Here is a 12,902-nt window from a genome sequence, read left to right on the forward strand (position 1 = left end):
TTTGGGTTGTGTGCGTCCCAGACCTAACCATGCCAAAATCAGCCCTCTTCTCTAAATAGGCCAGTCCTGACTTCCTCTCTTCCTCTCCTGCAGAGCAGGGGCCAACCACGTAGCCCCCGCCTGCATCACTCACATTTTCTGTACCTTCCAAACCCCCACTGAAACTACGGCTTCTCATCGAAGAAGCCCAGAGTCTGTGCTCTTTACTGCCCGCCAACGCCTTCCAGATGCAGCCAGTTTAATCCTTCTTTGTTCATTTTGTTTCCTTTTCTGTTTTTAAATTTTCCTAACAAGTAATAAGCAGTGGCTTTGAAAATATCTTACATGGGAACAATCAACACGAAACATGCCTTTGTACATAATCCTGACTTGGGGACGAATCAACAATACCAAAGGACAAAAAGAAATACCGATTCAGACAACTCCAGTGCACGATATTTTCGGCGAGTTCCCCCCCACCCACCCCGGCCCCACCCCCGCCCCCATATCCCAGGAGTACAGTGGTGTCTTGTAACTGGAGCTTGGCTTAGCCAACAGGGGGGCTCCCCTCTGTGCCCCCCATTCTGGCTGGGGGTGGGCCTCTAATGGCCCTGGGTCTTGGGCGGCTTGGGCTCGTGGATGACAGCAGCCGCCGACAGCCACGGCCCGATGGCCCGAGCGGTGCTCTGCTTGGCCACGCTATAGTGGCTGATGACCGTGTAGAAGCGGCTTCTGGAGTTGGGGTCCTGGGATGAGTAGTAAGCATCCAGGGAGGCCGGGATACAGCGCTTGTGCTGAGGACGAGAGAGACAGAGTCAGGGGGAGTTCAGCGGACTGCTTCCAACTCACCCTGCGCCTCAGCCACCCCATCCGGGAGCCACGGCCATAGGGGGCTCTGTGCCGGAGGGCAGGTGATGTCAGCTGGCCTGGGCCCGGCCCTCAGCACTCTTTCCCCAACATCATCACCATCGCCATCTCAAAGCCACCACCTACTCGACACTAGAAAGAATAAACCTGATGCTAGACTGGTGGTTGCGAGAGGCTGGGGGACAGGGGCGGGGGGTGAAGGTGGTGAAAGTGGCTAAAAGGCACAGACATCCAGTTTTAAAATAAATAAGCCCTGCGGATGTCATGGACAATGGTGACTATAGTTAAGAACTCTGTCTTGTATACCTGAAAGTTGCTAAGAGAGTTGATCTTAAGAGCTCTTATCATAAGAAAGGAATTTTTTTTCGTAACTGTGTGGTGATGGATGTTACCTAGACTTACATTTAAAAATATATGCAAATATTGAATCATCACATTGATTCTTGAAACTAACATGTTGTATGTCAATTATCCCTCCATTTGCAAAAAAGAGAGAAAGAAACCTGAGGCTGGTACTAATCCACGGTCCTCTGCTCAGTGACTGTGAGGCCACAGAGGGCACCAATTCCGCCCCCACCCCGCCACCGACCTCTTGATCCAGCTCATTCACCCATCCCCCAGCTGCTTCTCTGGGCCATGGCTCCAGCCTATGGCTGTCTATTTTATTTCTTTGAGTTTATATTTGTAACTCCTCTCTCTTTGATCCAAATCTTTGGTTCCCAACAAACATTGATAGAATGGCCTATTTGCGTTATCCTACAATATATATCCAAATAGTCACAAAATAACACGAATATTAGGACCAACAGTTAGATTATTGAATCAACTTTAAGATTTCTTTGTAACTTTCTGTATCCTTAGAATATATTCCTCTGGGGCGCCTGGGTGGCTCAGTTGGTTAAGCGACGGCCTTCGGCTCAGGTCATGATCCTGGAGTCCCAGGATCGAGTCCCACATCGGGCTCCCTGCTCAGCAGGGGGTCTGCTTCTCCCTCTGCCCTCTTCCCTCTCGTACTCTCTGTCTCTCATTCTCTCTCTCTCAAATAAATAAATAAAATCTTTAAAAAAAAAAAAGAATATATTCCTCTGTGGGTTTACAGTCAATGCACTCTTCTCGTTTGGGATATTTATTTTCTTTGTACGTTTATGTCCCCAAATTGATATAGAGCTAGGTTCTTTGTTAAGTTTGTTTTGATTTTGAGGAATGACTTGCTGTTATTTATTTTTTAGATATGTCAGACATTTACAGATACCAAGGACAAATGGATAGCAAGATGTATCCAGAACAGCCTTGCTCCTCTTCCCTGTCCCCTCTACTCTCTTCCCTCTTCCACCCCCCCCCCCACCGAGTAACCATTTTCCTGGTTTTTTCATTTATCCTTCTAGAATTTCTTTCTGAAAATATAAGCAAATATCCTTCCCCTCCCCTTTTCCTCACACAAAGGCAGTGCCTTTTTCTCTTCATTATTATCCTGGAGGATATTCCAGGCCTGGGTCTGGAGACCTTCCCACCCATTTTCACGGTTGCGCAGAAATCCCTTGTGTGAACATGTCATCGTTCATTCAACTGTCCCCTCTTGAGAATTGTTGCCTCTTTGAGAACCTCAGCTTTTAACTACCAGGAATGTAATCTGAAGAAGCCACGGAGCAGAACTGAAGGATGTGTGTTTCTAAGGCAGAACATACCCCATTTGACTCCCTCACTTAGGAATGTAATGTGACGGTTTGGAAAACTCTCTTACCCTACATGTTCTTCCCCTGTTTCCTCGTATGTAAAGTGGGAGCAATAAAATCTATTTTTAAGAATGCATGTACAGCTCAATTGAGATAATGTTTATGAAAATATCGAGGAAAGGCTGTGACTTATAATGGGTGCTCAGTAAATGGCAATTTATAAACATTTGAATCACCTGTTTTCACTGTAGAACAGATTCGGTCTTTATGACAACTAATATTCGTTGAGAGCCCATTATCTAATAGGTCTTTTGCTAACTTAAATTCTCTCCTTAAGGCCTCACAAAAATCCTGCAGGCAGGTTTTACCAGTGCCCATGTTGCAGGCAAGAGAACTGAGGTTCAGGGGCGAAGAGACACCCCAGAGTCACGCAGCTGGTTCGGTTCTTCAAGGGAAGGAGTGCGATCAGAGCAGGGTCCAGTGGGACGGGCCCAACAACAGAAGGACTCAGGAGACTTCAAAAGCACCCACTCCCACCACAGGAACCGGGAATCGGACATCAAACCAGGAAGATGGGTGCCAAGGCAGAGCTTTCTGAAGATGGACCGGCCCATCTCAAGCGGAAGCGAGCTCTCCCTGCCCGCTGACCTCCAGCCCGAAGCTGGACCACCTCTTACTCCTGACTCCAGAGAGCACCATCTGAGAGGAAGAACTCTACTGCCTACTGGAAGGAAACCAAGTGCTTCATGAAACGCCTTGCCTGACACAGACTACATTTTCAATGGTCTGCAGGGAGGTCCCCTGAATTTGGATACCAGCGAAGAGAAGACATTGATAAACCCTCTAATTGAGGTTGGCAGTCACCTGGGGCCACTCACCTGCCAGAAGCCCCTTACCTTATAGACAAATCCCTCTGGGCAGCTGTGGTCATAGGTGAAGGCTTTGTAAACCACCAGGAACACGATGCAGGCGAGGAAGGCGAGGGCCAGGCTGACAAGAATGGTGACCTGGAGGAAAACAACGTTGAGAGTCATCCAGCCTCAGCCCTACCTGCCTTGAGCCCAGCACACAGGCAGCCTTCGAATCCTGGAGCCGGTAGGCAAAGTGGTATGTCAGAGAGAGCAGGGGCGGCCTGGGGCCCGAAGAACGGGCTCTGTTTCACTCTGTCACTAACTTGCGGTGTGACCTGGAGCAAAGTACCTGTACTCTTTGGGCCTCAGTTTCCCCCTTCTGCTAGATACTTTCTGAAACTCCTTCTTGGCCCAAGGTGTGATTCCCCCCCTCATTTACTTTTCCTGTTTTTGTTTTTCACTTTTCCTGTTAAGTGTGTGTGTGCTCGGGTGCACAGCCTGAAGCAGGGGGCGGCAGGGTGTGTGGCGGGGGGGAGTCATTAATCCACCTGTCACTTCCGGTGCTTCTGCTTTCCATCACCACCACCCTCCCTAGAACTACTGAATTCCGATCTCAGGTACACCTGCCTCTTTCACCTCTGCTAGGACATGCGACCAAACTAAACCCCTGCTCCTTGCCATCCCACATCTGTTCTGCCTACATTTTCCCCCAGGTCCACCTTTACAGTCACTTAGGCCAAACATCTTGGAGTCATCCTTTTTTCAAAAATTTTTATTTATCTGAGAGAGCGAGAGAGCAAGCATGAACAGGGGGAGAGGCAGATGGAGAGAGAGAAGCAGGCTCCCCACTGAGCAGGGAGCCGGATGCAGGACTCGATCCCAGGACCCTGGGATCATGACCTGAGCCAAAGACAGACACTTAACCATGTGAGCCACCTGGGCACCCCTTGGAGTCACCTTCAACTCTTTTTCCTATATTCTACATCCAGTCCTCCATCAGAAGCTATGGTTTCTGCCTTCAAATATATCCCATAATCTAATGGCTTCTGACCTCCCAATTGTCTCCAACCCAGCCGAGTCATCGCCACCTCTCATCTTTAGTCCCAAAGCAGCCTCTAAACTAGCAGCCTTCTTGCCCCCTTCGATGCAATCACATGCAGCAACCAGGGAGGTCCTTTCAAAATCTAAGTCAGGGCATGTCCCTTGTCTGCTCAGAAGCATCTCATGGTGTCCAAATTGCTCACAGTGAAAGCCTAGCTCCTAACCATTATCTACAAGCAAACTTTAAAAAAATAATACAAGACTAAACAGACAGGATTTACCAGAAAGGAGTAGATGGTTAATTTCAGAGGCGCCTCCAGGCTTGCACCAACCCCATCCCACTCCCCGTGTACAAAGTGGTAGGGTAATCCCATAACATGGGGCACCTAGTGTTACTCGCAGAATTCTTTTTCATGCTGTTTTTAAAAGCTGGTGGCTTTTTGAGCCAGTTGGACGAGACACATGGCAGAACTCCTCTCATGGAGAGGAGGTTTCTTTTGATTCAGAAGAAAAATAAAATCAACCTCGGGGGTCCCCATCCCATCTCCTTTTCCACTCCAGGTCATGGTTTATACGGACCAGAGAAGACAGAAGTCTATGTTGGTCCAAATGAACGGAGTTGTTTGTTGGCAGCTTTAAATACTGGGTGGGAGGCATTGGAAAAGGCAAGAGGAAGATGGAGATGGGAGGTGTCCATCCAAACCCAATGGGCAGACACTGTCTGTGAGAAATACCTTGTGCACGTGTGTATGAAGTTTTAGGACAGTGAGCTATTATGATATAAGAAAAATATATATTTGGGTCTTGTTCCCAATTCCTGGCACAGAGCTCCTAAAACCCTTATAATTTCCTAAATGATAGGAGCACTAGAAGCATCTTTTGTTCTAATATTTGGGTTTTGCGCCCAGTTCCTGAAATAGCCCAGATCCATAAAAATGAAAGGAGTCTTTTATTATTCATAAAGAGCCCCTTTCAGCCACACCTGAGTTTATGTTAATGACGTGACTTTTGGAAAGCCTCTAAGGAGGGGGGCCAGTTGCCAGGGAGCCACCCATGGGATTAGAGGGTTGGAACTTTTGACAGCACCCCCTCACCCACGGGGAGGGGAGAGATTGAGTTCAATCACTAATGGCCGATGATTTCATCAATCATGCCTATGTAATGAGGCCTCTATAGAAACCTTAGCTGAAGGGATTTAGAGAGTTTCCAGATTGGTGAACAAGAACACGTCCATATGCAGGAGTGTGGCTCACCCCATTACTCTACATGGGGACAGAAGCCCCTGTGCTCAGGACCCTGCCACACTTCATCCTGTGTATCCCCTCAGGGGGCTGTTCATCTGTATCCTTCATAATAAATCAGTAAGACTAATATTAAGCGCTTTCCTGAGTTCTGTGAGCTGTTCTAGCAAATTATTAAAACTGAGGAAGAGATAGTAGGAGCTGCCCGTGAATAGCCAGCTGGTCAGGAGCACAGACACAGCCTGGGACTTGGGACTGGCATCTGAATGGGGACAGTCTGTGGGACGGAGCCCCTCAACTGCTGGGTGTGCACTAACCCCAGCAGCTAGTGTCAGAGGTCAGTTAAATTATAGAACATCTAGTCACCGTCCCCTGAGAATTGGAGAATTACCTGGTGTGGGGAACACCTCGCACGTTTGATGTCAGAAGTATTGTGGAAGGATGGAGAAAAAGCAGTTTTTCCTTTCAGATGGTGACATGCAAAATTCACTTCTAAACTCTTGTCAGCACAGTGCACTGTCCGCCCCTCCATTTGCATGCTGACCCCTCAGCTGCAGCCTGTTGCGCATGCACTAGCCTCCTGCCCAAGACTGGGGTGGGGTGGGCGAGTGCAGAGACCGGACTGCAATCACCCGGGGAAGATGTGGAGAGAGTTGCAGATGGCAGTGGAGGCTGGAAGCTGAGTCAGAGATGCCTGCATGCATACACCCCTTTAGGGACCTCGGAGATAGGATTTGATTAGTACAGGGAAGGGGGCCACCGCAGACCTCTGGCTAATGCTAAGGACCTGGGAATACCTGGTCAGCAGATGTTTGGAGTATAGATATAAAGATTTGTAAATGCCCAGATTTCCCAGTAGCTAAAGGCAGAAACAGCCCAAATGTCCATGGACTAATAAATGAATAAACACATTGTGCATCCATACAATAGAATATTATTCATCCGTAAAAAGGAATGAAGTACTGGTAGATACTACACATGTCGATGGACCCTGCAAACACGCTGAGTGAAAGACACCAGGCATAAAGGGCCACATATTATATGACTCCATTTATAGAAATATCCAGAATAGGTCAGTTCAAAGAGAAAGAACGCAGATTGGTGGTTGCCAGGGGCTGGGAGGAAGGGGACTATGGGAACAGAGTTTCCTTTTGGGGTGAGGACAGTGTTTTGGAACTAGGTAGAGATGGTACTTGCACAATATTGTGAATGCACTAAATGGCATTGGAGTTTTCACTTTAGTTAATTTTATATGTGGATTTTACCTCAATTTTTAAAAAATGCCCAGAGCCCAGGTTCATTCTTTCCATCAAAAGGCCCTTAGAGGGCGCCTGGGTGGCTCAGTTGGTTAAGCGACTGCCTGCGGCTCAGGTCATGATCCTGGAGTCCCGGGATCGAGTCCCGCATCGGGCTCCCTGCTCGGCAGGGAGTCTGCTTCTCCCTCTGACCCTCTTCTCTCTCTTGCTATCTGTCTCTCATTCTCTCTCTCTCAAATAAATAAATAAAATCTAAAAAAAAAAAAGGCCCTTAAAGTCCTGCTGGCACGCTCTCACCAGAGCCATGCGTGGGGCTGAGACAGACATGCTTGCAGGCGCAGCCCTGGACAAAGGACGGCTGCAGAGCTCGCATGTGCCAAGGAGAGAGCAGAGACCCGCAGCCCCACCCTGTCACCACCGCCAGCCTCATGCAGGGTCGGGGGAAGCCCCAGGGAAGCCCCCATCTTAATGTGATCTGACTGAACAGAGACCCAGTCTCTGGGCTGACCCAGCATGGGCGTCTCCGGGGAAGCAGCAGGTTGGTGAAGAGGAGGAGGCACTGGGAGCCGGAGCATGGCCCAGCACACCTGTCCTTGGGACACGTTCCCCTTAGGGAGCCGGGGGGTGGGGGGGCCTGGGCTCTTCCCTTCCTAACAGCTCTGAGTTAAGCCCTGTTAAGCCCCCACCTAGGAGGGGCAGGGTCTGATTCACCTCAGTGCTCCCAGAGCTCCAAAGATAAGCCCAGCAAATGTTTCTGGAACAAGGAAAGAGGGAGGGAGGGAAGATCCTGTAGGATTCGATGCTGATGCCAAAATTGCTACCACCCTGGTGGATTCTCATTTGTTGGGTCAGGGATGGTAGGTCCAGGACATGGGGAGTCTTATGAACTCTCTGGGTGATTATAACATACAAGCTAGGACGAGGACCACTACTCTAGGATGACTAGGTGTGAGTGGTTCTCAAGCTGGCTACACATTCTTAGAATCACCTGGGCAGTGTTTTGAACAATGCTGATGCTCTGGACCTGCCCCAGACCCATTATAGCAGAATCTCTGACGGTAGAGTCCAATCCCCAAGGTGACCGTCGTGTGTCCGCAGGGTTGAGAAGACTTTGGCACGTAGACTGTGGGCAGGGTGCCCAATATCACTGCCAGAGACCAGGGTCTGGTGCTGAGGAGGGTGCCAGGAGTGTGGCCACCTGAGGGATTTTGCTGAGTGAGGCTAACAAGCCCCGGAACGAGGCTGAGCAGAGACCATTTTAAGGGAAGGAGACTTTGCCTCCCTGTCCTGAATCTTGGTAACTTCTGCAGCTGGAGGCCAGTCACTCCTTAAAACCTTGTGGAAGTCAGAGAATACAGGGCTGTGAATCAAGCACAGGCCCTCACTTGGAGCCTCCCAGCCTACAGGGTGAGGGAGAGCTGGACAGATGGATGTGGGCACGTGCACACCAGGGGTGGCACCCTGATGAGGGCATCGGCACAGGGGACTGCTGGGCCTCATCAGCCTGGAGGTAGGGGATCATGGAAGGCCTCCTGGGGGAGGCAATGTTGGAAGTGACTTCAGGGAAGAAAATAGGATAGGGAAGAAAGAAGGTTCTGGGCAGAGAAGTCATATCTGCAGTGGAGTGGAAGCTGGGGCTATTCTGGAAACATCATACGGTTTGACATGGCTGGCCCAGAGGGTACAAGTGAGGGAGAGAGAGGTCTGGGGCAATGGGTAGGTGGCAAGAGAACAGATAAAGAAGGGCCAGGCTAAAACTTGCACTGTATCTCCAGGGTAACAGGGAACCCCTGAAGGTTTTAAGGAGGGAAGTGACAGGATACAAATTATATTTTGGAAAGATGTCTCTGGAGGCAATGTGGAGGCAAGTTTGCAGGGGCATGGTTAGAGACAGAGGTCAGTAGGGAGGCTGATGTACTAGGGCATGCCCCAAAAGCAGAGGCTGGACATGGGGCCGTGAGAGTGGAAAGGAGTGCATGGTTTGAGAGGCTCCTAGGAGGTGAGCAGGGAGATGGGAGGTGGAGGAGCAAGGGGCTGACTCTGGGGACCACGGGTGACATTTGCGTTGGTCTGGATTCTTGTAAACAGCATTGATTGTTGGAAGGGTCCTCAGAGAGGACCCCAGAGAGAAGCTCCCACTTCCCCACTGAGCACCTCGCAATGTGAAAGCCTGGCTGCACGTCAGTAACAACTAACTGGGTTTGTATAATCTCAGAGAGGTCCTACAACCCTCGGCTTCACCTCGTGATGTAACAATCTGGAACTAGAAATCAATTCCGGGCTAGGTTTGGGTTTCCTCGGAGATGCAGTCCTCACCACTGGACATAGGCCCCCTCCCCATCTCCAGCCCCCGCCATGCGTTCATCCGTGCATCCACGCAGCACACATTTATGAAGGGCCCACGGTGAGCCAGATGCTGCCCTATAGTCATCGCCTCGGGAGCTTACGGCAGAGACAGGGTCAGACGCTGAACAAGCACAAAGAAAGAATTCTAAAACAAGCCCTGAGCGGGATCTGGAAGGGCACATAGCAGGGATAGGATGGTCCAGGGTGGGAGAAGGAGGCCCGCATAAGAAGACTCTGGCGAGAGTGGTCCAGGATGAGGCGCCAGCCCAAAGACCCACAAAGGGAGTACCTGGGTCCTAGTGGGTCTGGAAGGAGCAGGGTAGCTGAGACAGGGGACAAGGGCAGAGAACGCTGAGATGATGTGCCACAGGGCTTTGAGACCAAGGTCACCTTTGTCCTGCCCAGGAGAGCGACTTCCCACAACATCCATCCCATATTTCAGGTATCGTCCTGCTCAGCCTGGCCTTGCTCTGCCACCTCCAGCCACACAGGCCACCACTCTCTAGCTGGCCTGGTCCCCTCCAGCTACATCCAGCCCACTGAGCCCTCCTGCACTCGTATGTCTCAGCGTGGAACTCCCACATGTCCCTCCTGATCACAGAGAATGGTCCTCAGCCTTCCAGTCCAGCCCGCTATCCCTTCCCTGCCTGGCTCTGTACCAGGGCCTGCGTTGGCCGCTCTGAGGGTGCTCCCTCTGTCATCGTGACCTCTTCATACCTCTGAACCTTCCCTTCCCCGGGGAATGCCTTGGGCAGCGAGCTCATCTCATCGTTTACTCTGTGCCTGGCACCATGACTCCTACAGAGGGGGATCAGTAAACATCTCCTGAACCGAAATGCTGAATCGAAGACTGCACAGTGCAAACACACACACACACACACACACACAAACACACTCTTCCCCAGACATACACAAGCAGACAGACATGCAACCTGGTCCCAACCACATTGTGTTTATCTAGGATGGAGGACTAAGATACCTGCACTTGGCCTTCTGTTCTTTTCCATCCCCTATTCTCAATCCCATCCACCACAACCCCCAACACACGCTCAAACAAAAGTACCCGAACCTTGAAAAGGGCCAGGGTTTAGGTTGGAATCTGCTAAGACCTGCCCAAGATTTCTCCTCACAATTTTGATCATAGGTCAGAGAGAGAACAGAGAAAGAACTCAGCACAGGAGTATGCAGCTCACAACTCCAGCAAAGCCATGCTGGGACGGGGGCCATAATGACCACCTGCCATGGGTCACACATCCATACAATAATAGTAGCAGCGGGAGTAATATTGATATTACTCATAGGTACTGGGGTGTCTGGGTGGCTCAGTTGGTTAAGCGTCTGCCTTTGGCTCAGGTCATGATCCCAGGGTCCTGGGATCGAGCCCCGAGTCAGGCTCCCTGCTCAATGGGGAGCCTGCTTCTCCTTCTCTCTCTCTGCCCCTCCCCCCACCACTTGTGCTCTCTCTCTCTCTCCCCCCCCCTCAAATAAATAAATAAAATCTTTAAAAAAAATCAGAGGTGTTGTTATTGGGAACTTACTGTATACTAATATCGGCACAATCATATACTGCAAGTAGAATTATTATGCCCACTTTGCTGATGGAGAAACTGAGGCTCTGACAGGTTAAGTGACTTGCCTAAGGTCCCACAGTGAGTAAAAGATAGGTTCAGACAACACACCAAGGCGCCTCAAGGACACCTTGAACTCTCCATTCCGGGATCAGCCACGTTGTCTTCTGCCTCAGTGGGATTTGTGTTCAGCGTCCCCCCCAGGCCTCAGTCCCTTCCCTCCACTGCCTGAATGCAGGCCTCTTGTATTTGCTAGTCCTGCAGCTCATCCTAGGCCCAGATCAAGTATCTCTTTTTCCCCAGAAGTCTTCCCCCAAAGTCTTCAGGCAGTACTCAGCCCCTCCCCTGTCTGCTCACAGCTCCCTGACACTTTTCTCAGTGCACCGTCATTAACCACCATGGTCTGCTTCCCCTCTCGAGAGGTCGTGTGGAATAACACTTCGCATTTCCATTTACGAAGCACTGATTATGTGCCAGGCACTGTTCTTGGCACTGGACATGGATTTATTCTTGTAAATCTCACAACAGCCCTATGAGGTAGGTTCATCTTCATTGTTTTAGATGATGAGACTAAGGCACAGAGAGGTTAAGTAATTTTCTCAGAGTCACACAGCTAATTAAATAATACAGTCCGGGGTGCCTGGGTGGCTCAGTTGGTTAAGCGACTGCCTTCGGCTCAGGTCATGATCCTGGAGTCCTGGGATCGAGTCCCGCATCGGGCTCCCTGCTCAGCAGGGAGTCTGCTTCTCCCTCTGACTCTCCTCTCTCTCATGCTCTCTCTCTATCATTCTCTCTCTCTCAATAAATAAATAAAAATCTTTAAAAAAAATAATAATAATACAGCCCGGAGTCTAATTCAGGGAAGTATTGGCCTGGGCCCTTCACCCATGCTGTATTCCTCGTAAAGCATTTATTCATTAAATATCAGCTGAGCCCCTACAATGTACCAGAAATAATTCTACACATTGGACATATGCTGAGGAGGACAGGGGAGGGCCCTGCTCTCATAGTTTTCCTCCCACCCCTTCGAGTGAGTTTCCTCCTCTGTAAAAGGGGAATAATAATAGTACCTGCCTCTCAGAGTTCTGAGGATTAAATCAGATAATGCATGTGAAGCCTTGTAGTGAGTTGACTCACCCCGCAAGACAGATGTCCACGTCCTCACCTCAGGAACCCATAAATATGGCCTTATTTGGAAAAGAAGTCTTTGTAGATACAATTAAGTTAAAGATCTGAAGATGAAATCATTGTGGATTATGCAGGTGGACTCCAAATCCAAGAACAAGTGTCCTTATAAGAGACATACAGAGGAAGACAAACCCACAAGGAGAAGAGGGGGCCATATGAATGGGGAAGCAGAAACTGGAATGATACGCCTGCAAGCCCGGGGAACACCTGGAGCCACCGGAATCTAAGAAGCAAGGAAAGACCCTTCAGAGGGTACATAACCCTGCCTTGAGTTCGGACTGCTGGTCTCCAGAGCTGTGAGAATACATTTCCATTGCATTAAGCCACACAGTCTGCAGTAATTTGTTATGCCAGCCCCAGGAAACTGATAGAATGCCCTCCCATAGTGCCTGGCAGTGCTGCAAATGGGAGCTCTTGGATTTCTCCACATAATCTGCCATGCTCCTCAGCATGTACTCCAAAACTTCCAACCACTCCGGAAGACTGCCATTTTTCTCAACATGTGTTGCTCTTATGCACCTTTTCAGCCTTTCCTCCCTTAGTGAACTCCTAGGCATGCTTCAAAACCCAACTCACAGCATGTTGCCTTCCCTGGCGAGCCTTCCCTTGCCTACTTGTGCTTTCACCACACTTTCTTTCCTCCACCACTAAGCACCCGGCCCCGTACCACGACTGTCCACTCTATTGTGTGTGTCATGGGGCAGGGACCGTATCTTGTTTGCTTCTGTGGTCCCACCTCCTGGCTCAGGAGCTGGCACTGGGTAGAGGGGATGCTAATGTATATCCCACATTCCCTACCCCTCACCCCCTTTCTCATCTTTAGCACAAAGCACTAGCAGTAGCAAATTTTCAGGGCCCTTCTTTTTTTTTTTTTTTTTTAAAGATTTTATTT

General features: G+C 49.8%; 1 protein-coding gene across 3 annotated transcripts in view; it reads right to left on the reverse strand.

Annotated features, from left to right (window-relative positions):
* Nucleotides 1-485: 485 nt before the first annotated feature.
* The window catches only part of NSG2 (neuronal vesicle trafficking associated 2), a 117,050-nt gene continuing 104,633 nt past the window's right edge, over nucleotides 486-12,902 (reverse strand). For all 3 annotated transcript variants that reach the window (XM_064596555.1, XM_064596553.1, XM_064596554.1), the window contains 2 exons: nucleotides 3,416-3,526; nucleotides 486-773 (listed from right to left, as the gene is read on the reverse strand). In XM_064596555.1, coding sequence (XP_064452625.1) covers nucleotides 582-773; nucleotides 3,416-3,526 — 303 coding nt within the window. In that variant the 3' untranslated portion in view covers nucleotides 486-581. The remainder of the gene's footprint in view (nucleotides 774-3,415; nucleotides 3,527-12,902) is intronic.

The sequence above is a fragment of the Mirounga angustirostris genome, unplaced genomic scaffold, assembly GCF_029215605.1.
Source record: "Mirounga angustirostris isolate CCGP_5_RB_7025 unplaced genomic scaffold, mMirAng1.0.hap1 SCAF_7, whole genome shotgun sequence".
Taxonomy (NCBI): domain Eukaryota; kingdom Metazoa; phylum Chordata; class Mammalia; order Carnivora; family Phocidae; genus Mirounga; species Mirounga angustirostris.